The following is a 27,986-nucleotide window of genomic DNA, read 5'->3' on the forward strand; positions in this document are numbered from 1 at the left end:
GGCACACGTTCCTACATTTCAGGCAGTAATAAAAGAAGTATTTGCAAATTTGCTTGCCTCTACACCAATGCAAAACTCCTGTATGAAAAATACTACTTAAATAAAGGTGCTGTACTGACTAATTTCTTAAAGATGTCTGCAGTAAAATGATCCCTGATGTATTATTATATATGCTATCATTACGCGTGATATAGTTGGAGTAGATTAAACTGTATCTGTAACTGTATCTTCTTCCACTGCCCATCTTATCAGTGTCATACCACGAGACTTGATCTAAAGTTTATTTCCCCATAGTTGGTTCAAAATACAGCATGAGGGTTTCACCTATAACTCAAGCAGTACAGTTGCACCATCCTTATCTTGCTCTCCCTTCACTGACTACCTGCTCATTTTAGAACTGTGTTTAAAACTTTACTAATAAAATAGGTCATACCCCATATTTCTGAAATCATCACCCCCAAGAGCCAAACTGAAGTCTGTGGTCTTTTAGGGTTTTCCTAGATCGAAGTTTGTATCTAGAGGTGTCCCCATGTTTGGAAACGCCTTTCCGGAGGAATTGAGGCTCTTCAACCTAAACCTTCAAAACACTTCTCAAAACAGACTTAGTCATGCAGGCATCGTGTTAAACATCGACAGCCTCGGCCTATGGTTTTCGTCTGTGATTTCTGTTTGTCTTGTTTTGTTGTGTTTTGGTGTTTTATCCAACTTATTTTTTGTTTTATTATTATTAAATATTAAATATAAATAAATAAAATTTAAAAATAAATATTTTAATTAACATTTTTTAATTAAAATATTATTAATACATGTAGGATATATCAGGCACAGGAATATCTTCCTATAAAATGTGGTGGAGTACAACTATAAGAAATGAAAATACATGTAAAGAGCAGCTTTAGGTAAATGACAAATACAAACTTGTACTTCACCACTGACTCTTGGGTATTTTTGAAATGAACAGTCACACTTCATGCCGTCAACTCATCACCTTAAAAAAACTGATAAAAAAAAACTGAAATAAAACCCACATGAACCAAATGAGATCATTAAAAATTTAGAGTTTAATATATATCTTATATATATATATATTTATTTCTGACATTCTGATAAGGATTGCAGGTAGGCTTCACAGTACACACTGTGTTCCACTTGATATGCTAAGCAGAAGAGGAAAGGGTGGGTGGGCATGATGGGCTTGACAAGCGATAGGGTTCTGTTTGTACACTAGTAGTGAAAGCAGAAGGAGGCAGTACATCCACAGGCAACATCTACTCCTCTACTGTATTGCTCATAAACCCACAAAGGACCATTTATTGTGATCCACATTCTCTAGAGTCCATCAGTATTTTTATTCATCACCCCTCTTACAATCCCTAAAAAGACAGTGATTGACACAAAACATGGATTATCAAAAGACTATCTAAGCGCATGCATGACAGATTTTTTTTTTTAAGGTTTTAATCTTTTCCATTTAAAACCTCCCCACAAAATGTAAACAAATTGAGCTGTACTTAAGACCAACATACTTGCTGGTGAGGTGAGTTAGGGTCTATAGGCCTACAGTAGTTAAAATGTTAGATCAAACTATGTACGTGTCCCATTTGGTGCAAAAGGTGGCTGCTAAGAATATGGTCTTAAAAATGTTAACTTACTGACTGAAATGAGATATGTGATATATGATGTGTGTTTTAGGGGAGTTTACAGACGTTTTATATTAATTTCTTTCCAGCAGCATAATAACTACACCTATTATGAATATGGATGCATGCTTTTAGGTGGCTGTAGATTGCATTTATGATGCACAAAAGCATTACAGTAATACTGCCCTGCACCAATAATAATACATGGCAACCGGCCCTAATTAACCTTCATCCAAATACAAACTCTCATTCACCCTGTCAGTTATTACAAAAACAGGTAGCCTACTGTTGGAAATCTGAGTGAGTCACATTCAGAGATACCCCTGCCTCGTTGTATAAATGTATGAATCCAGCACAGAAAATAAAACCTCTAGTACACATTACATGTCTGTAGTTCCAAAATAACAACCAGTGTGAGGGCACTTGCAACTGTCATAATCACCACAACTATCAATATAATTGTCAACATCACCAAAATCTTCATAAACATAGTCCATTGAGAACACACACTGAGGCATACCATCGATCACTTTTGGAGAGAGGCTAGTGTAGAATTCATTTTGTCAGAAGGAAACTCACAAAAAAAAAAAAAAAAAAAAAGAAAGTTAAAACAAATGAATTGCTTTGCAGTTAAATCAATGGCTTTTGTTCTATAGGTTCGGGGAAGGTGACTTTGACCACTTTTTGTTCTGAGGTGGATCAGTAAACACTGTAATTGCACTTTAATTGACAAAATTATTGTCCTAAGACATTGTGTATGAAATTAAAAAAGTGACACTGCAGCATCTGATTAATTTGAAACATTTCTACTTAACTATTTGAGTAACAACAAAGGTCAAATTTGATTATTTATCAGATTTCTAACTGAATAATGATGTATTTGTAATTCGCTACAGTCAGTCTAACAATATAGCACTGTATTTATCCTCATTGTGAATTAATTAAATGGTCCAAGCAGGCTCAAAGTAGTCTAATTATTTACACAAGAATATAATAAATAGCTAAAGAAAAGGACAGGGCTTTTGTGTGCTCTAGCATGTCTGACGTCAAAGCTCAGGAGGCAGAATTAGAAAGACCACATTTGATTTCTAGCAGAAATAACCTTCTGCATTTCTGCTGCAGCATCTTTGTTACCTGGTGTCAAAGTGAAACATTATTATTCTACAGTAAACCTGTTCATTGTGTGCAGAAACAAAAATAACATCAAGTTTCAATCATTACAATTTCTACACATGATAAATATGAACACATATATTATTATTATAATATATATTGAAGATATGCATTTTACATATACTTTTCCTCTCAGATTTATATACATCAATTTATGTACAGTTTTTGTATTTACACCAGGGGTCAAAGGTCACTAAACCTGAAGCACTTGAAACAAAGTTAAGAGAGAGAATCATATGAACAAAAAGGCAGTGTAGTCGTCCATCCATAATCATCACACTGTGACAGCACATGGGCGGCATAAATTAACCCAACAACAGCAACAACAACACTCACACAAAATAAAAACCATTTTTAGGTCCCTGACCTGAAGCAGTTTCATCATATTGGCTTGTCATGCAAACACATCATGGTGCTTTCTTCAGAACTGTATAACTGATGCAAGTTCAAAAACTTTAATTTACAATCACATTCTTCTCATACTGTGCTGGTATAAAGTGAGTTAATGTGTGTTTACCTGCATATAAGCAAACGTCAGGTAAAGAACTACAGTTGTAATATCTGGAATATGTGGGTTAGGAGGGTAAATAAAAATGGATTGAGACGATAAAAGTCTGACTGCATTAAGTATATCATCTTGGATGTGGAACTTGCCTTTGAGGCTCAGCATTTTCCTAATGTGCACAAAACTGGAATACCCTGTGAGCAATACAACCAGACTACACTCTCACTCTGTCTCTTTATTTCACCCTGAGGATGGGCTTCGCTCCTAACAATATCAGGTTCTGAGTTTCCTTAACCACAAGTTGTGAATATCATATTGCAATTTGATTGCATGTTCTAATAAGGCAAAAAGAAATAGAAGAATGCACAGAAATACAGAACACTGCATCAAACAACAGAGGCAAACAAAGCAAAGTGACAAAACAAAGAACTGAAAAAGATCTTGTACTCATAATACTCATCTATATTCCAGTCTTCCTCCTAAAGGCAACGGTTCCTCCACTATGGCATTTTGGTGTTTTGTTTTTTTTGTGTGTGTGTCACATTTATGTACTAGCGAGCAATTGTAAGAGATGAGTTTCTTTGCAGCCTGTAGCAGATGTGAGGAAGGGTTTGAGTTCTGGTTTCAGGTGGGCATTGGTGAGGCCAATTGGTGTTTCCATCAGGCCTTGGCAGCAAAAATTAAGAGTATTTACAGCCATAGGGGGCTGGTAGGATGTGATGCCATAGAGTCATAGGTCATAAAGTGGTGCTCTGGGGTTCCTCTTCAGGCACAGCGTCCCCCTCTGGAGTGTCTGTCACTGGCAGGGACCTCCTGCAGGGGGCACCGCTGAACTCATCGATGAGGCTGTCCAGATTGACATTGATGGAGGGGATTTCATAATTGAAGATATCTAATGGTGAGCATGGTGGGAAAGGTGAGTAGATGATGAGCAGAATGGTGGAAATGATGATGAGCAAGAGAAGAAGAGGGCATATGATGATGATAATGAGGTGTAAAAATGAAAGAGAGCAGAAATAATATTAATCTCTTTGAGTCGGAACTCATGGTAGGAGGTGTATAATTTCTACACAGGAAGTGTGCTGCTAGTCACACCTCAACAAATTTGGTATTAGCTAGTGTAGTATGTCATAGCTTTTGCGTCTTTTGAGACAACAACAGATATTTTGTCAGATGAAGTACAATAACAGGTCAAAATTACTGCACAATGACACATTACTGTACAACAACAATGGCCAGATAAACCAACACAAAGGCAACAAGATGTGTGTGGAACTCTGGAATAATGGCACCAAGACACCAAATGGGCTAGAGGTAACAATGGGAATCTCATGAGGACTGGATATTTGGTCTAAATGTACAGTAGATATAAACGGAAGTGCTGCTGCCTTTAGTTAAATCAGCAGCCGTCCAAGCAAAGACTGATGACTAGTCCTGTGTAGGAATGAGATGGAGCGTGGCAGTGTAGTAAGAGGGAGCATAGGTTTTAAAAAGCAATGAACCTGCCAAAGGAGGATTGGGGGTTACCTGTGGCCCCCCGATACCGGTGGCAGGGGCGTTAGAAGGGGGATGTCTGCTGGCATAGGGCTGGGAATGGGGACGAAAGAAGGGGGCTTCAAGATGAACCTTTATAAGCAACGGCGTCTGCAATGTGAGTGCAATGTGGTGCACTCTGGGAAGTCCTTAAGCCATGCATTATGGGTGGAACCTCAACAACATGCAAATAATCAATAATGTCAACCTGCTAGCAGGGAATAGACCAATGTTCTGATTGAAAGCTACAGGTAAATATGTTTGAGGCAGGCTGCAGGAGACCCCAGAGGCAGCCACAGCACGAGGCCAGGCAGTGAGATGAAGCTCATGGGGCGGGGGCGGTCTGGCTTACCCTAAAAGTCCCCCTCACACTTAGCCCACACTGAATCCCTGGCCTCACACAGCTGCAAGGTACACAATAGTAGCGGGGGGAACAAGAAAATGATAAATATAACAAATTGACAGAATGGTAGGTATATATTAATAAAACACCTCATCATCAGAACATCATTGGAGATATAATCTGGGGCTTGTCTGGCTAGGTTTCCACACCTGCCACGTAGTAAGAGAGACTGGACTCGCGGAACTTTGTAAGCCTCTGACCTACCTCTGCCAAGTGGGGGTCTGGGTAACACAGATAAACAGAGAGCACATGATGGATCTAATGGCAACTTCAATACAAGCAGGACGAGCTATGCTTCTTTGATGTTTCCACACATTACCCAGAAACATCATCACATAACACAAGCAATGAATACATAGGTAGATTTGCTCACTACAGTAGCACAAAAATGCTAATATTTACAGGTGTCATTCTTAGGCATCTGTGTCTAAAAGGCAACTTTTATTCATTCAGACATTTATTTGGGGACAGTCAATAAAAGGGACAAATATCTTGTATATCTACAAGTCCTATAGAGTCCTACACGCGTCCACCATCTCCATTGGACAAAGCGACTGCGAGTCTGAGAGAGGGCCTCTGGAGCCCCACCTGTGGTGGTGGCAGGGGTGTTGTTGTCAAGGGCTGATGTTTACCTGTAGACATGCTCTCCCCGGGAGACAGTCCATCCAGGAGGCCCTGCTCCAGGGGCTGGGGAACTGGGGCTGTGGCTGGGCCAGTGAGCCCCAGTGGGGCTGTGGGCGGCTGAGGAGGGGGCAGGCTGGGTCTCTGCCTAGGCTTAGGGGCGGGCCGAGACTTGGTGAGCGTTCCAGTCAGGGAGGGTGGGGACGAAAGGGAGTGAGGCGTCCCCAGTGGGGTCTGCCCAGGGGAGGATGGGGGCACTTGCCCTGGAGGGCAGGCCAGTCCATAAGGGGATGGGGTGCTAGGAGGTGTAGGGGACAGGCTGACCGGTGACGGCTGACCTGTGGACTGGTCGGACATCCCGCCAGACTGGCCGTAAGGGACCTTGGGAGGCACTGGGGCCAACTTCTTGGAACCTGTAATCATGCAAACAAGACACTTATTACTGTCTCCTAAAAATACATGAAACTGAATCAATTCAATCAAAGCTCAGAGGAATAAAGGTGCTGACCTTTGCGCAAGGTGTGTGGACTGTGCTCTGTGGAGTGTGGGGACTGGCTGCTGCTCTGAGGACTGCTGCTGGGTGGGACTGTAGGACCTGCCACCTGGATGCCTTTGTGTCCAATTACAGGGGAGAGCTCTTTACTCTTCAATGAACTGAAAAAGAAGCAGATATTAGTGTGCAAATAGTTTCAGATGCAGTATATCTAAGAATATGTATATATTCAGAGCTTTTATGACGCTTCATGTACTGCCTCAGTGCTGCCACCACCACCACCAACACCATCATCATTATCATCTTTCTCGGTATGTCCTTGCAATATTATCAATTTTTTCTGAAACCAAGTAAATGAAGTCCAACACAGTGTCACATCTTTTTTATAAGTTTTCTTTAAAGAGGTCATATTATGCTTTTTGTGTTATGATGCTACATGCTATATATATTTGAGTGCCCATATTGCAAAGAGTCTGAGGCTCAAAGCTTGAGCTGGGCGTGTGTTTGCATGCTGGCTGGCAGTGAAAAGCTCAGGTTTTAGTTTGGGCAATTTGTCTGTTATCGCTGAAAACGCTGCATTGGCTGAGACCAAGTGGTGGAGAAAAACACAACTTGCCATGTGTTTTGGGCCCCTACACCCACCCAAGTACGCTGTCCCACCCACCCTCTCATATATTAGCTGCCACAGCTCCCCTCAAAACTAGAGCTGGTTCGATTGTGCAGAGGTAAACATGTTTTGCAGAAAATCTTTTTTTCAGCTGTGAAGGAAAATAAATGTTATTAACCTTTCCCAAAGACAAAACCATAAAACAACTTTGGATCCAGATACAGGCCAGTAATAGAGTTTAAGGGTTTATGTGTTCACGACACTTCACCAATGACTGATTTCACAACCAGCCCCAGTATGCAGCAGGATTTTCAGCTAGATTGTTGCTGAGGTACAGTGCTGTTCCAACTTCGTTTAGTTTAGGCACACAGGAAGTCTTCCATAAACTGGCCAATCAGAACAGAGTGGGATGGGAGGGGGGCAGGGTAGCTGTTCCAAAAAGAGGCATTATAACATGTATTTGCACTTTTTGCTTGTATTTGTAGAACCCCAGTATAAAGTATAAACCTAAATTAAGCATAATATGGCCACCTTAACATCGTTATACACAATTCCTGCATAGAGGTCCTTAAATTTGCAAAGCTTTCAGCATGTTTAAACTATGTATACCTTTTTTTAAACAAAATATTTATGTTAGATGGCATTGACAACCAGTATGATGCTCCCTGATAGTTCTAATTACCATTTATAAACATGTCATATGCAAATATGATAGTGAGGTGTTTTTTAAATACAAATCTCAGTTATATTAAATTCAGATTTATAGAAAACCTACAATTTAAATTAATTTCCCTGCAGCAGACACAGTCCATTGATCTGAATCGGGGCAAATTTATGATGCTGAGTGACCTAACTAAAGCTCAGCTGGGACCTGAACTGAACTCACAAGATTATATCTGCCGCTCAATTCTTGACCAAAAGGCCACTGAGCTCAAATAATTCTTTCTAGAATTAGCAAACAGATGGAGTGAAGTAGATGTAAAACTTATCAATCATTCTTTCAACAGGAACATTAACTTTCATTAGATTTTTTTCCTACATGATATGACCCTTAAGAGATAATGAACACAGGAGTGCACTCAATGCCCGCTTGCTCTGACAACATTTTCTATCACTTAGTGTATGTTCACATTTTACCTAAACTGCAAGTAGAGTATAAACATCTTTAAATAAGCTAGTCATTAATAACCTTTACTTAATTGATTGGTCTTGTGCAATGGTGCCAAAGTCCCTGTTGAACATTTATTTATTATGCTGGACATTTTGACCTACTGTTTTCTCCTGGTTTTCCAATGCAAGTACATGTGTAATTAATCTCTACTAAACTGAATCAAAACCAAATAATAGCGTCTAGAGTATAGTTGCAAATACAAGACTTAAATCTACTTGGTTGCTCTGTTCTATATAAATGACATCAGTCCTGGGAGAAATTCATATTCATAAAGAATTCACACCCACAAAGAGCAATATATCTAAATATCTGCCATCTTCTTCAGTCTCTTTAAGGTGTGTGTAAAAAAAGGCACAAGAGTGAACAATAATTGATTTACCAAATCACAAGAAGGCGCAAGACAGCATGTTTTGACCAAAGATTTGTGGTAATGATTCAGTCCTGTGTGTTTGTAACACCAAGATGTCTGAGTCAGGAAACTACAACAATGACTCTTGATATATTCCACACTTTAGGTGTAGCTGGAAGATGAGTATGATGTATAAAGATATTCTTCAGGATTGCATCACTAATCTTGAAAATGTTTGCTTCCATAAAATGTAATGGTTTTCTTATGTTGTTAGTAAAAAATAGCGAAAACTGTAGAATAAATACATTCATATGCTATTTGATATGCAGCACTGCCCATGTATTTATCGTCTACTCAATACCAGCATTAAACCGAGCGCTACATAAGCCAGTAACATCCTTAGTTGCTAGGCAACCCCCATCAGAGGCATCCCTGGTCAACCTGAATGTTACAGAATCTGAGGTATGTAATTTGAAGGGGGAGAAAAAAAGCAAACAGAAAATATGAGCCAGCGAGCTAGAGGACAAGAGAGATACAGCCACTCTGTGATGCCTCCAAAGTGGCCATGGTTGTGTTGTATTTACCTAGTCAGCCTGGGGGGTCCTCTCTCTCGGGCACATGGACAGGCAGCCCACGGCGGGGGCGGGGGCGCGGACGAAGGGAGGCTAGGGGGGTTGCCAAGGGACTGGTCATGACGGGTTAGTACCAAGGGAGTTTTGATGTAGAGTGGTGATGCATTAGCGTCTGGCGGGGGAGCATGCAACATGTCACCAGGTGGGCTGTGCTTGGGGAAGTGCAGACAGCTGGGTTTGGGGTTCGAATTAATGTCAAGTGACGAGGAGGAAGAGGAAGAAGAGGAGGAAGGGGGTGGGACAGGGGGAGTAAAGCCAGACCAGCGCATTGGGGGTGGGGGGGAGCCAGGGGGCTGGGACTCTGGACCTGGTGCCACAGGGCGTGCGCAAGGTGGGGGTTTGGGATAGAAGTGATGGGGGAGAGTGTGGCACGAGGAGATGGGGTAAGGGGGGGGTGGCCGGTCCTCCCCTGGGGGTGGGTGGGCATGAGAGGTGTCCGGCCGATTGGGCGACACGTTGTCTGAGCTGTAGATATTAAGAGAATAGACAGCACAAAAGAAACAGCTCTAGTAATTGAACAGGGAGACGAACTGGAACGCTATAGGATAAGCTGCTTTGATGATTAGGGTGTTGGTGTATTAGCTGGTCTGTAGTCAAAAGCATAAAAAAGAGAAACAAAAATGCATTTAAGGGTGGGTGGTGGGCACCAAGCTTAGCACACAGTAATCTAAGTGCAAATACAAAGACAAGCACAAAGAAATAGCAAACAAAAATAAAGTTTTTTTGCCAAAGGAAATGAATACAGTGTGTAGAACTCCCTCTGTGATCACCTTGTGTCTGCACACTGCATGGAGCTGTGAGGAGCCGACTCTGGAGTCAAAGTGTTGGTCTGCAGCTTAAAATATTATCAAGCTGCGCTGATGCTAAATATTACTTCACTGCTGCATATGGAAAGCCTATCTGCCTTAATGCAATATGACGTGGTTGTCTTGCAGGCCCTACAGTCAGCCCAGGGCAGCGTGAAACAGACACAAAACCCTTTCATCGGCTGAAAGAGCCACAGGAGAGCAGGAGAAAGCCAACCAAGCCAGAAGCCATATTATCTTGTCTGCCACACAGGCAGAGTCAGCAACTATGAGGTGATTATTCATGTGTTTATCTATATAATCACACCAAAAAATGGTGAAATCACTTTGAGTGTCAACAGAAAAACAAAATAATTCACGACCAAAAGCTGAGAAAGCCAAGCCACAACTATGGGATACTGGAAATATTAGCATGCTTGCAGATTGAAGCTTAGTGCCATATACAGAAACAAAACTTCCATACAGCATTTGGACTAAAACCCTTCTGAGTTTCTGAGTATAAGAAATGATGCCTTTGAAAATTTAACCCACAGCAACATCAACCTGACAAACCATAGAGAGAACTGAAGAAATGTAGAGAGTTAGAAATCATAATTATACCAGAATGTAAAATGAAGGTGTTGACAGAGATGCACTGATAAAAGATAAACAAATGTGAAGCTATTACAAATTCATTAAAATGTCAACACAGCCAAGGATCTACATCACACAGAGCTGAGAATGATGATGATGGTGGTGGTGGTGGTGATGAAAATAAAAATGAAAAGGATTGGATGCATGGGGAAAAGGAAGACAGTGTTTCCGTGATGACTTACCAAAACCTTTCTGCAGGCGGGGGGGTCGCGGACGGGGAGGTGGCAAGCTCCCCAGGCTGCTCAGGTATGAGTGTGTCTGCAGGAGAGCCGGGGCCTTGCATGCCTGGAGGGGTAGATGAGGTCTTCCGTGCCAATGTGGATGAACCCTTACGAGAGACCCACGAGGTATCCATCACCCGGACGCCCATACTGAAGGTAAACACATATACACAGTCATATATAATGATAAGAAAGCACTATAAGGTGAGTGGGGGCAGTTAGGAAAGGTGTGGGAAAAGGGTATGGTACGGTACCTTTGTATTTTCCTAATGCTGCGTTAGTAATGAAGAAGAGAGGCAAAAGGGATATGAGGTCAGAAGTAGATGCAGACATGGTTTATATCACCAGACTTAAACCGTCTAGCCACTTAGCATATACTCTATATGATGGGGAGATGTCAGTGAGGAGCAGAGGGAATGTTTCAGAGGTGAGAGCACATAAAAGTCAAAGCACAATTTACTGAGCATGATTTAAAAGGTTGTTTTTGGTCTGAGAAATGCACAAACACACACAGACAGAGAAGCTGCCTCTCCCTAAGCTGTTCATTACTCTAAACAGATAAATGATACATTCACCCCCATACTGATCATTACTGATTATGGGATGCATAGGTTTAGCTTGATGCCTATAACATTACTGCTTTTACAGCTTTGCCGTCTTAATTTGATGGGGTATTTTGGTGAAGGCATCGGTTCTAATTCTGCCAGTGATTTTCCACCAGCTGGATGAGTGACTCAGGCCAGGTGACGTGCTAGCCAGACTGTGAAGGAGGATGGGGAGATAGCATTGGAGAAATATTTCCTGAGAAAAAAGAATAACTAGCAGCCGTTGCCATAGAGACAGCGCCACTCAATGCAATTCAGTGTCATGTATTCAAATGAGAATAGTTTTCAGTCTCCTCTTCTCCTGATGAATACTGATAATAAGGGATGTAGCTTTTGATGCTGGTTTTAATATATCTGGTCACCACTGTGGTGACACTATGGAGGCTTTGAACTCACTAGACCGAAAACTTAGATTACAGGATGCATAAATACTTCACCAAGGTGATGGATATTTAATTTGCAAACGTTGCCCTCCTCAAATATAAGATTCAATATCACGAGTGAAGCGAGGGAAAAAGAGAGAAAAGGAGTGCGCAACAGAAGGACGCATTAAAATCATACCCATCCTTCTTGTAAAACTCCAGCATCATGTTGTCAGTGGCAACACTCAGTGGGCGTCGGCTCTGGTCGTGCTGCTGCTTGCGATCAGATTGGTCCATGTCCGGTGAGGGCATGGAGCTATAGTTGTAGTTGTGGTTGGTGTGTACTGGGCTGCCATAGCTGCCTGTCAAGTTGAATTCAATCTCTGAGGGAGGAGTAGACACATTGTTAATTTACATTATAATGCAGATGCAATAGTGTGTATGACTGTGTATGTGGGTCTGTGCGTGTGTTGCTGTGTACAAAATTACAATATCATATAATGATATAATGTTTACTTCAGAGATAGTAACATCATGTTTATTCACCACTGAGAACTGCAAATACGTAATAAAAAATTGCTGGTATACATTTGATCAGTATAACATTACATAGAATATAACAATTGTGCACGAGGAAATGATCCATAAAAAGATGCTTAACAGCAAACACAGCATGAACTGCTGAAATTAGGTGTTAAATGATCCTGGAGCTGCAGTCACATCATCAGCTCTCACAAACAGTTCCATATATAGAATTTAATGTGCGAATATATTTATTTAGGGCTGAGCAAAAGGAAAAAGACATAACAATAATCAAAAGATTTCTTCTTATGTTTAGTAAGTATTACACAAGTATACATATTTTAAGCTTAATATAGAAAAGTCAAACTGTTTTTTAGCAGGCACTCCCAAGAATGTCAGTAATCATTTTGTTTTATGTTTTAATTTATACAAGATTGTGAGTCATAATCTGATTTCTTGCTCAGCCTGACCACAAAATTACATACATAGTATGTGATCCCACCTCCAGGGAAGAACCAGTCAGCATGTTGGATAATGGGCTCAATTATGCCAACTATCTGTAGCGACACGGTGGTCATCATCTCTGTCATGTTCCTGTCAAGTGGAGAAAGTACTGAACTAGAGTCAAAGCAGCATGAGGTTTGGTAAAACTGGGACAGAGTTGTGCTGTTGATACATACGGTTCAGTGTGTGTCCAAAGCAAATTAGGGCCGAGAACGATCGCCATGTTACCAGGAGTCATCTTGTTTGAGTCTTGATACTCGCTCAGCTTGGCTAAGAATTTTACTAGATATCTGTAGGAGCAAAAAAGAAGACGTCCTAAAGTCTATTGTAAGATAATATTCTGTCGACCACACAGAGTTGTTGTGAAAGCAATTCATTTCATTGTCCGTGGATGGCTGAATATCTGTATGTCCAACCTGCAGTTGCTCTCACTTCTATTGCCTGTAAAGGTGCGTGACACATCACATTTCTGTCCTTTCACAGTAATACAGCAACAAGGGGAACATTTACAAATAATAGGACAGAATCAGGAAAAGCAACGGACCTAAAATTGTTCAAGTTGTCTGTGGGGAGTTTCTCACACACTGCCATTAAGGCTTGTAGTCGCTTGTCCATATCTTGAATGCTGGGGGAAAAGAAAAAAATCGTTATGGTTTACTCTTGCTCCACTTTCTAATAAATGTTACCATTTTTCATTTTGACAGACAAGGCCCACTGTATAAAGACTTTGGAATATGTTTTGTCTTTTCAATGTGGCCGGTGGCATAATTCAAGAAAAAAAGAACAAAATTGCAACTCACTTGGAGGCCTGAATCCATTCATCATAAAGGTCAGTGGTCATCAATGGCTCAGGGAGCTCACGGAGGTATGATTTCAGAGCGCCTGCAGGTGAGAAAAACCGGGGGAGTAAAAACTAGTTTACTTTTTGAGAGAAGAGGCTGGTTGTCTGGTATCTTCACAGTGCTGGCAAGGCCGCGCTCAATATCTCCACTCCAGCAACGCAGGGCCCTTTGCAGCTAGTGCAGCTGCCAGAGTCAGATTGCTCAACACTGTTTTCACGCTAATGTGAGAAATGGACGGCAATATCAGAAAGCTATCGGGAAAACAGCACTGAGGGCAGAGCTGATGAACATAAACTGAACAACCACATTTGTTCAACTAGTTCCAAAATCAATCTAAAAACTTTTGTATCCAAACAAATGAACTTTACAGCATAAAAAAGTAAAAGTAAAAATCAATGTTTTTCACATAGAGATATTTTACTGATTTTCTTTCTGTCTTCCAATGACATGTGTAGGGAGTGTTGTTATGGAAATGGGCTTTGAGCAAGGCTTTTGTGTGGGTGTAGTTCACCTGCGATGGCGTGTGGGTCAGAGGAGTACTCCTGCACATCCAGAACTCCACAGTCCAGGGAGGCTTTCAGTTTCTTCAGCTTGGAGGCTGATGGGGCCACTCTAAAGAGGCCCTTCAGCCCACACACAGGAAACAGTTAATCATGTGTAATTATCAGATCTGACATGAACAGTGCACATATAATAGTAATAGCACTTCACACTGGTTCATAATAATTAGAGTAGTCTTTATATCCATTATAATACTGCACTGTTTTTAAAGTATATCAATGATTTCCAGACCTCCACTAAGATAAACATGTGTTGCTCTATTTAATGAACCTCTGGAGAAATTTGAGCTCTGTTGCATAAGATAGAATTTGTGTCAACTAATGATATAAAATAAATGTGGTAGCTATTTTCTAATTGACACTTGCACATATTTTCACTTTTGTGTCCACACATACAGTTATGTAACGCATATTGCATGTTGTCCTGCATCCATGCATGTCTGGCTATGTGCAAATGTGACTGTTTGCATGGTTATCAAATCAAATAGATCCATAAATTTGTCCTCTGTAAACCAGCACATTTGTTTGAAATGAAAGACTCAAGATGTGAACGAGGTCAAGGCTTTCCTCTTAAATTTAAGGGGTCTGACAAAAATGTAGCATTAACTTGTACCAGAATGAAGGCAAGAGAAAAATTATGGAGAAGGAAAGGAACAATTTATGATCAAAAACTTACAGTGAAAGGTAGCTAAGAGTTTCTCAAGGCAAAGAAATTGGATATCCTTCACTGGCCAAGTCAGTCAGAAAGACCCACAAACAAGCCTCAGTTGAAGGCAGCTGCATTAAAAGCCTGGCAAAGCATCTCGAGGGAAGAAACTCAGCATTTGTACATGTCCATTGTTTCCAGACTTCAGGCACTCACTGAATGCAAGGGTTTTTCATCCCAGTATTAAAGGCAATGCTTTGTAATAGTTCCATTATTTATGTGACCCCTATGTGCATGCTTGTGTAAAAATGATGATTCCTAAATGGTTAATGCCACACCCATTGAATTAAAGCGGAAAGTCTTATGTTCACTCACTCATGTTGAGTGTGTCATTTCAAATTAAATGTGGTAGTGTAAAGAGGACAAAGTGCAAAAACATATCTATAATCTCATTATTTGTGGAACTAACTGTATGTATCTATGTGTGTCTGTGTCCCCTACCTCTTCTTGCATGCCACACTCCAACAGCATCGTGACACAGGCTTCAATGGGGAAAGCAATCTCTCTCCCACTAATATTCAGGTGTTCCTCCAGAGACTTGCCAAATGATGGCTTTTCCACCCATGCCTCTGCAATCAAAAAAGCAGCTTGAGTCACACACAATCCTCGGCACCTCAGTAGCATTTCAATCGAGACGACTTAAGACCAAACATTGTACATGAAATTTAGAGAGACTGCTTGTTAAAAAGTTTATTGACAAGATTAATTAAACTATTAATTATATTTGAATTTGAATTATTTGAGGCATCTATTTAGTTTAGTTTAATATGAGGTTAGATAACTATAACTTAATGAGATTGTTATTTGACATATAAGTCTTTTAACACTGTTATTCCTCCTTTTGACTTTGCTTCAGGTGCATAAATGGATCAGATCTCTCCAAACACACAGTGTATGACTCACCTTGGTGAGCTTTAATCTGGGGCAGAATACTGTGCAGAATCTCTAATGACTTCCTGTGATATTCTGCCTGTGTTTCTATCAGCTATACAAGGGGACAGCAGAAGAAGAAATTACAACCTCTGACAAGTGAGTACCATACAATCGAATGCAAGTTATGTTACTGGATGAAAGCTATCTTACATACTATGCATGGATACAGTATCTGATACATTACATTAAAACAATGTACTTACTGTCTGGAAGTAATTTGCATAGTCTATTTCTTTGGCCACAAAATTGTACATATCGGCTGATAATTGATCCTGAAAAAGAAATTAGAGAACAACCTTATTTTAATATTCTACATGTAGCAGAAGTTGAAGGAGGGAACAATATATGTGTGGCTCTAATTGGTCACTCACCCTACAAATCTCCATCCGATTGGCTGCTTCTTCCATTTCCTCTCTTAAGGACTCTGACTTGGTGCCCGGCTGCAGAGTGCTCGGGTGACTAGATGACTTGGACGACTGCTGATATCTATGAACAATGTAAAGAATATGGCTGCTGGATAAGTCATGTTTGATAAGTGTTGTTTTAATGAACAAAAAGGCTCTTCAAGTCTTTAACCTTGTCCGAGCTGAGTCCATGTCCAAGACGAGTTTAGCTAAGTGCTTCCTCTGTTTCTGGATGTTGGGAATGTCAACCTGCAAAAGGAAATTAGGTGGATCACTAATATGTAAATGAAGATATTCTGCTTGAAAGTTTCTCTTTATAAAGACTATTGAAGCTCTTTAATCCAGACATATCAGATAGACTTTATATCTTAACTGGTGTATTAAGTAACACAAAGGCCGCTCACCTCAGCAAGCACATAGAGCGGTTCCACCACATCCCTCTCTATCTGGAACTCAAACTGGATGAGCTCCTGGGCCAACTTCTCCTCTGTCTCTCCGCACAGCGTGAGCATCTTCCTGTTTGGTCGCAGCCAAACACAAATCCACAGGCAATCAAATACAGTTAAAGTACAGACAAGGGTATTGATGCAAGAGAAGTATTCAATAGCCATATCAATAATTAAAGATAACTATATATGTGTGTGTGTGTGTGTGTGTGTGTGTGTCTGTGTGCATGTATGTGAAGGAAGTGTGTGAGCACAGCCTTTTTAACCACAGTGACTTACCCCAGGAGAGAGTCATCTCCCAATACTGCAGCCCCTTCTAACATACACTGTGCCAGGATAGTGAGTGGTAGTTTTTTCTGGTGGTATAAACAAATAATAATGTTACTAGCACTACAGCTATGTTGGATCATAACATAACATATCACATTAATTTGCATCACGTGTCAGCATCTGAGATAATGATGGAGGCAGCTACTCACGGAGGGTGACTTGACAGATCTCTTCTCCGTATCAGTCCCCTGCTGACCCTGCAGGCAGGCAGTCAGCTTCTTGTGAGTGCTGTGTGTCACCTGCTTGACCAGATCCAGACGCTTCTCCACCTAGAAGACACACAGCAAGCAACAGTTTGACAAGGCAGTTAGCGTGCATATACCCACACACAGAACAGCACATTACCAACACGTGTAATCTCTCATGTCTGATTATAAATCAATAGCTCCTACTGTCTACATGGCAGAGATGAGTCATGAGTAACAATGCCTTTAATTTTTATAACTTAATTATATAGCAACATAATTAGAAACAGTATACTGAAAATATAAAAACGTACTGCTTTGGATTCCACTAACTGAATTAAAATGTTCCAATAAACCTGTGACATATGCAGCAAAACATTACACACATCTGTTTTTATTGGATATAAAGTGTTGTGAAAGTGTCAAAATATTATCAAATATTGAGCATCGTGCACCTTTGAGTATTGATTTGGTCAGTATGAAATATTCAGTATAAAGCATTAGCTGCATATTTGGGACATATTTCTAATTCACAACTAAGAAACTGCAACTTTTGGTTTCCGCCATGATAGAAAACATCCATCATAATCAGATTATTTACACCTTTCAAAATAACACAATGAGCGCAGTTTACCTGCAGAAGGTCTTCACTTAACACTTCTGTTTTTTCTGCCCTAAAAAGATAAAAGTGCGAAAGGGTCAGTGAAACCATATATATTAACTGGTGTTAGCATTTTAAAGTGCAAATAAACAACGGGTACATATTAATACATGGGAGAAAACTAAAAAGGTCTGGAGAACAAATGGAGAAAGGCATCCCACATATTCAAACATGGTTTCCAAGTCCATGGTGACATGTTTGGTACATTTTGTCACTAAGATTCAAGTCATTTTTGTCTGCAAGTTTCCAAACATATTTCATAATGGTGAGTCCTTGCCAAAATGCTTTTCAATTGTAAAATGAGGACCCAGCTGTTTTGCATTGATGCAGAGTGCTCATTCACTAAATTATTATACATCATCAATGTGGCAGTGCTCTCAAATGGATGGACCAAATCCATGCACCTGTCCTTTTAGAGTATGTGTGTGGGTGAGTATGTGAGCCCATGCGATTGTATCGCTGTCTCTACAAATCAGGATCTTTGACAATACATAAAAACAACATACTAATTATCTGGCAAACTAGTCATGCTGTAAACTCACTGGAGTGTTCTAACAACAGCATGAGTGAAACAATCAGGACAGCAGCGACCAAAGGGCAGTGATTCAAATATGGCAGTTCCCACCAAGGAGCATCTTATAATACTGTGAATCCAGCAGACTGGGCATGTTTGTAGCCAAAGACTAACAGAAATGGCAGAGCTGCACTGCAGATGACGGAGATAAAACTACTCATCCAGAGCAGTGAATGAGCCATAAGCTCAGGACAGAGCAAACCACTGATTATTATAAACAGCTTCAGCTCTGTTTGAACTCATAGTCTAAGAGTTTAGTGCTTTTTTAGTGCAGGAGATTTTAATATGCCTTTCCTAATCCTGCAGATATCATGACAACTCCCTCTCATTCACCCATTCACACTTCACACAGCAGAACTATCATGCAAGGAGCTCACCTGACCCACTGGGAGTAACTTTAGCAAGTGGACAGGAGAAGATAATGATCAAACCTCCAACCCCACAACTGGTCAATTGCTGCACTTATTGCCAGAAAGACACCTTCAACACTGAACAATGCACATACTGCATCTAAAGCAGCCAATCCAAAACCTATCATGAGTACCTTAATCCAAATGGAGGATAACATGGACTTCCTGCTCAGAAAAAGGCCTGCAGGGTAATGAGGGAGAGGCTGCTTGGGCACACAATCTGACCTCTTAAAAAGAGTCAAAATCAGACCCCCAGCAACCACCCAGTGGTGCACATAGTCTCAAGGCACTTCCCCTTCCTGTCTGCTCAATCTCTTCCTGCTATTGTGCCCAGGCCATGCCAAAATAATAGCTTTTTTGTGTGATTTATTTAAAAACTAAATCTGAATGTACAGTATTTCTCTGTTGACCAAGAGAATGGAAAAGACTTTGTACTCTATTATTTAACAGCAAGACAAAAATACATCAGCAGCACATAGATGCAATGCTTTCTTCTTGTATGATGCCTTGTCACCAAATCTGTCAAATCAAGTGCATACATGCTCTGTGGTTTAAAGGAAATTTGTCTTAATTTTGCAGTGAAGTACATATGTGTTGACATTAAAATGCAGTTGTTTAGATTATACATATTTGAGATGCTGTTGCCAACAACAGGAAGCTGAGTTTTAGTGATGTCACTTATTAGCATCCCCAGTCTTAGCGCCAAGACATGAACATGAAGCCCTGGGAACTGGTTCAAACCATGTACCAATAGATCTAATCACAGCCAGCCTCTTGGAAAACTTCTCTACCCAGTGACCTAGAGGAAAATACAGGAAATGTGTGTGTGAATGCACGCCTAAGGGAGAACAGGGAGAGAGAATGATAGCAGAGAAAAAGATTTCTGGCATGATTTGTACGGACAAGTGTGATCGCAGATTGCTGATTACATGACAAAGGGGGACAAAAATAACCCAAGCAGCTCACTAAAAATTGGCACAGTTTTGCTGCTCCGACACTCCAACAGTCACTAAAACCCTAAAAACTCCATGTTCTAAAAAAGCCTTTGCACACAGTCGTATATATTCAATGGTAATCCTGAATGCCTGTAATACAGCTGTGTGCTCTAGTCTATGTAGACTTAAGATGTTCCATTGCCGGCTGAATGACCCTAATAAGAGCCCAACACCATTGATGAGACAGGAGCTCCAGCAGAGACATAGATGAGATGCTACACTGTTAGAGATATTTGGCAGAGGTATGTGGAGAACCTGTGAAGCTCAATAGCCTGTGCGTCTGTGTCAGGCACTCTACTGAAAAGCTAAGGCGCTATACTTTGTCAAGAATCCCATGCTTATCACTCTTCTGTGTGTCTTCAGAGCATGTTTGCTTAAGTGTGGGGGTGTTTTTCCTAAAGCCTTGTGTGTGTGTGTGAGAACATACAGTCCAAACCAAAAGAGCTGGCAACAACACATTTATTAAGCTACATGAATGAAAACTGAACATGCACACATCTAGTGCATTTCACAGATCATAACTAAAGTGGCCATTATGACCTAGACATCAAACAGCTTGGATCCTATCTTCAAAGGCAGCAGACAGTCTTGTTCTTGGAGCTTGTTTGTTTTTTAGACAGTGGTATTTCCTGTTAGGAAAGTAATATCACACATAATCATCCTGTAAAAACACAGAAACAAAATAGCATTGCCTCGGCGGGGGGTTACTGGAGTTGCTTCGCCCCGTGAAATCAGACGTTGAGTTAACCTGAAGGAGTTTTTGGAGGTGACGAGAATCATTCTTCTCAGCAAATAGTGTGCAAAATAAGTCCTGGGAGGAAAGTAAACACAAGGGAGAGTTGGCAGCCACGTGGGCGTTTTTGCTTATGGAGGGGGAAGAAGGCTTTGCCACATTTATGCAAACCATCTGCCACTTCGCAGGCAATCCTTTACCTGGAGCTGCTGATGACTCAATACAAACATGCACACACACACATACACACACACACACACACACACACACACACACACACACACTCACTTGGCTTGGCTTTCAGGCCAACAGATTCGAAATAATTTCAAAAGCTGACAAAATGCTGCTTGTTTCTGAGATAATCGAGAACCAAAGATTGTTGCAGTGTAAACAGGGACGACTGCAGAGACTGGAAGAAGATAAATTGGTCAAGACGGTATTTACACAGAAAGATCAGCTGCCAGACTTTGAATAACTCCCACTACACCTTGATAGCAAAATTATGTATGTACAGTAAGTACTGATAAAGATTTAGGCTTGTATATTTACAGCTGCACAAACAAACAGTTTCATTTCAATATTTTCCCATGGATCTTACACATTTCAGGAAATTGGAATAGTTGGAAGTAAATTCGTACTAAATACCCAGATGACCATTTCTGCTGCATATTCAACACAAATATCTTATATAATACACATTTCTATCTTGATATATGTTCATGTTGGACAGCCGCATGTTCAGCCCCGCAGCACTTAGCATGGTTTATGAAAGCATGAATAATCCATGCAGACATAATCACAATGTGAATAAAATAACATCCGTAGTCTTGAACCTATTCCCCTGGCAGCTTTCCAACGGCCTGCTGTAAAGCTTTCAGTTACCGGTCCATCTGAGATTTATCTGAACCAAACCTGGTCATGCTCTGGTTTGCTCAAACTACTAGCCTGGCTAACATGAACATTTATTCTAGGGCCTGGAAGAGCTGTGCTAGATGCTAGGCTAGTGGGGTAGTGGAGCGGAATGATGGCCCTGGGCCTCAGCAGGGCACCACGCAGCCTGGAGTGCTGGCATGAGATCCAGAGTCAGTCACACACACACACACACACACACACACAAGCGTTGATGCTGGAGATACTCGAACAGAAAAAGCCACTTACTGTAGTTGTCCAGCAAACTAGGTCACAGTTCTGTTAAGTATGCAAGAATAACTGTGAGGGGAGGGGGTTCGCACACATGCACACGAGCGTGCGCGCACAAAACACGTCTGGAGAGGGAGTGAGCGGCAGAGAGAGCGAGCCTGCAGCATTCAGCTGCGTTCACTGGAAACAAAAGCAACGAGTTATCGCTAATAACCTTATTCATGGTGAATAGTCTCTGTAAGAGGCACTCTGCTCTGTGACTTAACTGTGTTTTAACACTTGGCATGTGCCTGATCTCTCTCTCACACACACACACACACACACACACACACACACACATGCTAAACCTAAATGATGTGAAATGGGCAAAAGTTTGCAAGATCAAGTTGAAAAAGTCACAACTAAAACTAAAGTAAAACTAAAATGATTCAACTGAGGTCAACGGTGCTCTCTGTCCTGGGCATCCATGTTTTTTGTTGTTCTAAAATCTTTTTCTTTGCCATTTTTTAATATTTAGTGTGTGGGCTGGCAAAGCAAAACAAATGTGATAAAACAGCTCACACTAAATCAGCGTTTCTAAGCAACCAAAGCAAGTGGAGTATTTTATGTCTACTATATAGATAGGGGATAAATAGAACCGGTTTTGAATCTATTGGTATTCTTAAATGGGAGGAAGTGGGCATGTTGATAGGGAGCAAGCTGTCTTCTTCTAAAGATAAAATCACTAACAACACAACACACTGGGTCGACCCCAACAGCCACGATCGAACCCACTTTGCACACAGCATGTGCCAAGAAAATCAGGGAAGTCCAATCAAGCACCCATCCCTGAGGCTGCCTATGTGCCATGCTGGGTCTTACATGTACAACATGTGCTTCTAAACTACACAAATGCTGGGTTTGTGGTGGACCACCAGTGAAGGGGCTCTTTAAGAGAGAGATTAGTCTTTTGAGGTAATCAGCGACATGGAAAGAAAGAAACTGCGCCTCTGTCTGATATTACATCATCTTCCTTTTGATGGCCAAAATGGCCCCTTGACAAAAGCTCTTTATCACCAACTCTACCCTGTAGTATTCTGTGTCTGAGAGGCATTGATGGGGGTTATAGGAGTGTTATCAACATGGACCTCTGATCCTTGCACTGAATGGCACTACATAATTACAGCAATAGCTCTTGCATTCAAAACAATACACATTCTCGTACACAAGTCATGACTCATGTCTGAAGAATACTTCAAAACTACATGGAACCTTTCCAAAAAGGACCAAGGCTCATTAAATAATAGGCTGAGAGTGAAATTTCCACTTAAGATTTTACAATCTGATCAGCCACAAAAGTGAACCAAGAATAAAAGTAGCCAGTGATGTCCCCTTGCTCCACAATTTCTTCTTCAGCTGCCAAGTCAGCGAATCAAGGCGACAAGGCGGAGCATGAGGAGAGAGGAGAAGAGATGCTGCATTAGCATGCAACAGGACTGCCTCCTATATCTCATGTTACCTGTCACCCACCATATGCTCTTTTAGAGTCCTGCCGACATTCTTGCCAAGAGGTGCACATGTGCTAATGCTGCAAAGAATGTAAAAACAGAGAGGTTATTATTTCTGATAACAGGAATTAGTGTACACGCCTAATATGTTTACAGATTTATGCATAGTAATTGATTTTCGGGCCTTTTGGTTGCATCATAGCAAAAGTGAATTTCCATTAACATCCAAACTTCTCACTGAAGTATACTCAGACATGTTTTTCTGTGTTTTGGTGTTTACTCTCCCAGTGTCCTGCTTGTTAAAATTGTTTTCACAGCACTTTTTCCCCGTGAAATCTATCAGAGGCCAGTGTGCATTTGTCTACTGCGTCACACTGTCAGGAAGAAGAGGAAGAGAAACAGAAGAGGGAGACAATATGGGAAAGAGAAAGCATCTATAACTCATCTACCAGCCCACAAATGGCTGCCATTTTCTGATAATTGGATTGTGGAGTGGTGAGCTAAAGTCTACCCTAAAGGCATGAGGAGAGAGAATGCTATTACCATACCTCCAGCGGTATTGGTGAATATTGTACATGTGAGTGATGCAGAGAGTGAAGATGGGTGGGGGTAAGAGGCCATTTAACTAGAGGCTAGGGGAGCCTTTTGCAAGTATAAAATGAAAAAAAAAAAAAGGTTTTAATTTCTTCCATGTGCTACAAGCATAGTGTATTCGTACAGTCTTGTATCATGGAATCAGGCTGTCCTAGACCTAGATAGGGCAGTGAGTTGGGAATAGAGAAATAGGTCAAGAGAAATAGACGGTGGGAGCTGGCTAAACGAAAGTCCCCTTATCCTGGTTTCTTCAGTGTGTTTGAGGACATCAAAAAAATGCAATGCCATTTTTAGACAAGTATAAACACTTAAGTGAAGTTCACTATCCTTTTCATTTAAACCTTTTGAACACAATGGGAAGGGTTCACAAAACACCGGAGCCTCAATTAAGGATGACTTTTTAAGAAGACACATAAGGCAATACACAGAAAAACCTAAATTCATTTCATCCACTTTACCAGAGCTGTGATAGACTTGTGTTGCTCCTACTACACACACAAGCCATACAGGCCTACTTTAAAATATGCATGGCTGCACATCGTCCGGTATGAAGTCTCTCTCCACAGAGGTGATTGGTCATGGTGGTGATCACATGACATGTATCTCACCCAGGCAAAAGGCAACGGCAGCAGCAGCAGCAGCAGCCTGGGAAAGCCTAAGGGATGCTGACACAGCACACCTGATTGCCAACGCGCACTAAAAGAAGACCTCCACCTCCATCACATAAGACACACGAAAAGACTCGATACTGTCAGTGTAGAAACACTCTGTATGTCATACTCGATGAAACATGCCAGAAACAAATGAGCAGATTGAAGGTCTGTAGTTATAACAGCTTACACACACTCCTGCCAATCCATACATCTACCCACTCAAACATTCTTGTTATCACAGTTATACAATTTCCAACGCGGCTTCCTGCTTCCTCTGGGTTTGTTGGTGTGAAGTGACTGAGGATTGGCCAGAGGTATTAACAGCTCCATAGGGACTGCTGAGATTCAGGAAGGTCAAATGCTCAAACCAACAGAGCTCCACTCTGGGTGAAGCTTGATTCAGCCAAATAGTACAACTAAGGCCACAGTCAGTACAAGAGCATAAACATGACCTGAGAAAAAATTAACGAATATACTTTTTCCTGAAATGCTTTATTGATAGATTTGCAGAGTAACATTTATGTTTCTCCAAGAGGTCTTGCAAATCACTAATATGACAAAGTTCACATAGCCAAAAAAAAAAAGATGGTGGTAAATGGAAATGTGCTGAGATTTACGGAGGATGGGCTTCTTTGGATGGATATTTTCCTACCAGCATAAAACCATTTTATTAAAACATCACTCACAAAACAGTTTCTGTGTCCATATTGAGGAAGCTTTGTGTGGTCTTCACTCAGGTCATTCTCATATGCCTTCCTAGGCCTAGGTTGCCAGAGATGGTACAGCTATGGCTAGTCACCTTTCTCTCCATCTCTGCCATTATGACACAGCCATGTTTGACAATGCACAAGGTCACCGGAGCACCAGATCTGTTACCTATTGACTTGATTCAAAGGTCAAATCAAATGTTGTGTTAGAGACGATACCCTTTCTGCAGTAATTATACATAAATTCAAGGGTTTGAGTTAGGCAGTCCTGGCTGTGCAACAGTAGGCACCATGAGTGGGGGGCTGGACTGTCCAGAAGGAAAGCTGTTTGCCATTATGGCTCTGTGGTAAAGACAAACCTCCTCAGTAGGTTGCTGCTGCTGCACCTAGATTTAGAGAGGAGGAGAATATTACGCTCGCAACAGCACTTGCATTCACTACACTTGGGGAGTGCATTACTGCGTTACTACTGCAAATACACATACAAGGAAGAAACGATCTAGATTGTGTCCATCTGAAGCCTAGCACCCATTTGCCCATACACATACCCACTATCACACCCACACACACTCTAATGAGTCATACAGAGTGATTATAATAAGACTGGAGCTAGAAAAAGCAGTGTGAGGCAAGAGGCAGCAGACAACGATAACATAAACAGAGGCTGCAAGGTGTGCCCTGTCCCTTCTGAGTTCACGCCACTCACACTGCCTTGTAATAATAATGACCCACACCTCCTGTGTTTCTAATCCCCTGGTGCTGAACAGGGAACACCTTCTGGCCCAGCGCTGCTTGACAAGCTGCTCTCCCTCAATGTGGAGTGAAGAGTTGAGGGTGGGGGGAAAGAGTGCTAAACCCATAGGACCTGTGTAAAAGGTCACAAAGCAGCTATTCCTGAATGTCCTGGATTTCAGAACCACCCAGAAGCAGAGCAAGTACAGGACTGTGGGGTGAGCAATGGGAGACACCTTCCACAGTGACTGGATCTGGATCGTTAGTTGATATGATAAATGATTTCTCTTTAACAAGCTTTACATGGAATTACATTATTAAAGCAAAATGCAGGTTAGATGAATGCCAGCTGTGGAAGACGACCTTCAGGAATTCATGGACTTGATAACCCACGACAAGGAGGTGCTTCCCTCCTCACAGCTGACATTACTGCGTAATAAAAACATTGCGCTTTTTTCCCCCCCAGTCTCCCCTCACGGCGCAGCCCACACCGCATCCGTCTGCATCACGTTCACCTATTGACAGGTTTGGTGACAGGAGGTAAATTTAATTACAGCATCATTTAAACAGCAGCATTTTTTTACTCTTTGGGTTAAAGAGGAGGATATCTCTATATGATGCTCTGTGAGAATGCGATGGTCTATATTTAATGTGTTTCCGTGGGCAGGTTGTACTGGGGCAATGCGCCTGCACGCTGTCTATGCGGTAGCCTCTTCCAATGATCATTACGCATAGGAGCAATAGTCTGATTTAAACACAACTTATTCTTTTATTCTTCATAATTAGCCCGACTGCACTGACCAGAGTCGATTCCACACATTCAAGCTCATCACATATGACCAAAGCCATGCGTCCATGGATATGATTCACATCCAATTGGGGCCATAAAGGGGGTGTCTCTTCCCTTTGACTTGGCCCAGCGAGAATAACGCACGGAAACGCTCTCCTTACCTTCCCACCGTTTGGTTGGCGAGCTGTCGCATCCGATTGAATTGCTTCTTCATCTTGTATTTTCTGCGTTAACACCTACAGGGGGAAATATTCCGCATTATTTCTCTCAATATAACGGTCCGTGCTCCACAGCGGTGCAACACAAAACCCAGTCTGCCATATTTTCCTTCCCCTCATCGCAATCTGCCAACGCCGAATAGTTAGTCCTCGATTACATATTTTCAACTGATATTTTTACATCTACATTCGTCCCATTGCCTGCGCAGGCAGGGATGCTGGACTAATTCACCGCGGGCACTCCGGCGGAGTGACAGCAGTGACAAGTAGCGGCTGCGCACCAGTGCAGTGTGGGAAATGTAGTCAACCAAGATCTGATCTAGAATAAAGAATCGAGTCTTCCCGGATCCCAGAGGGTAACAGCTTAATCAAGCGTGTTCAAATAATTTTTATTAGCCTAGTAGCTGTTAATAATAGTAGTTATAATATTATTTGCTAATATCACGAATTATAGGTTTTTAGAGGAAAATGCGATTTTTATTTTTAATACATAATGCAACTGAATTATGTTATGTATTATTCACGCTTTTCCAGTGATAGCATTCATTTTCTATTCTATACCAAGTATATAAAGGGAGTAGGAGGTATCTGCTGTTTGTCCTCCTTGCTTACATCACCATCTAGTGTCTTTATCTGTGCCAGTGCAGCTTAACGAACTCACTAGTCTTTTATTTCAATGAACAAGTAATTGTTAATAACATATGAATATAATGCAAATAGTTATGATGTCATTGTTAGTTATAATCAGAATAATAAATTAGGCCACACACTGTACTGTTATAAAACTACTGCATTTTTATCACCCACAAATATTAATAATTAGAATGGACTCTTAAATTTGTATTTTAATTTGTGATTAGCACGCTCACCTCACAGATTTCTCTCACAGTCCACAGCTAATCAAAGAGTTTAACTGGTGACTCTAAATTGATCACAGATGTGAATGGTTGTATCTGTACATCAGCACTGTGTACCCTGCCTCTCGCCAAATGACAGCTGGAATTGACTCCAGCACCTCCACAAGCATAGATTTTATTAAAGTTAAAGTTATGACCGTACTGTTGTATTTTTGGATGATGTGCTTCTGTCCAGAAGGGAGCAGACTT

At 41.2% G+C, this 27,986-nt stretch overlaps 1 protein-coding gene across 5 annotated transcripts; it reads right to left on the bottom strand.

Annotated features, from left to right (window-relative positions):
• Positions 1-825: 825 nt before the first annotated feature.
• Positions 826-27,112, bottom strand: si:ch211-114m9.1 (rho GTPase-activating protein 44). Of its 5 annotated transcripts, none has more exons than XM_026359019.1 (22): positions 26,824-26,876; positions 17,821-17,860; positions 17,151-17,270; positions 16,951-17,027; positions 16,630-16,741; positions 16,398-16,474; positions 16,193-16,307; positions 16,025-16,093; positions 15,792-15,873; positions 15,330-15,457; positions 14,134-14,245; positions 13,581-13,662; positions 13,325-13,405; positions 12,957-13,070; positions 12,779-12,870; positions 11,954-12,137; positions 11,042-11,059; positions 10,749-10,937; positions 9,080-9,592; positions 6,384-6,529; positions 5,887-6,288; positions 826-4,210 (listed from the first exon to the last, which is right to left on the bottom strand). In XM_026359019.1, the coding sequence occupies exons 1-22, from the start codon at positions 26,874-26,876 to the stop codon at positions 4,056-4,058; spliced, it is 2,961 nt and encodes a 986-aa protein (XP_026214804.1). In that variant the 3' UTR covers positions 826-4,055. The 5 variants fall into 5 exon arrangements, 4 of the variants coding, with proteins under 4 accessions (XP_026214804.1, XP_026214814.1, XP_026214826.1 ...); XR_003298747.1 differs by having other exon boundaries at positions 4,145-4,210; positions 5,204-6,288; XM_026359029.1 differs by lacking the exon at positions 11,042-11,059.
• Between the last annotated feature and the right edge of the window lie 874 nt (positions 27,113-27,986).

Source organism: Anabas testudineus, chromosome 8 (genome assembly GCF_900324465.2).
Source record: "Anabas testudineus chromosome 8, fAnaTes1.2, whole genome shotgun sequence".
Classification (NCBI taxonomy): domain Eukaryota; kingdom Metazoa; phylum Chordata; class Actinopteri; order Anabantiformes; family Anabantidae; genus Anabas; species Anabas testudineus.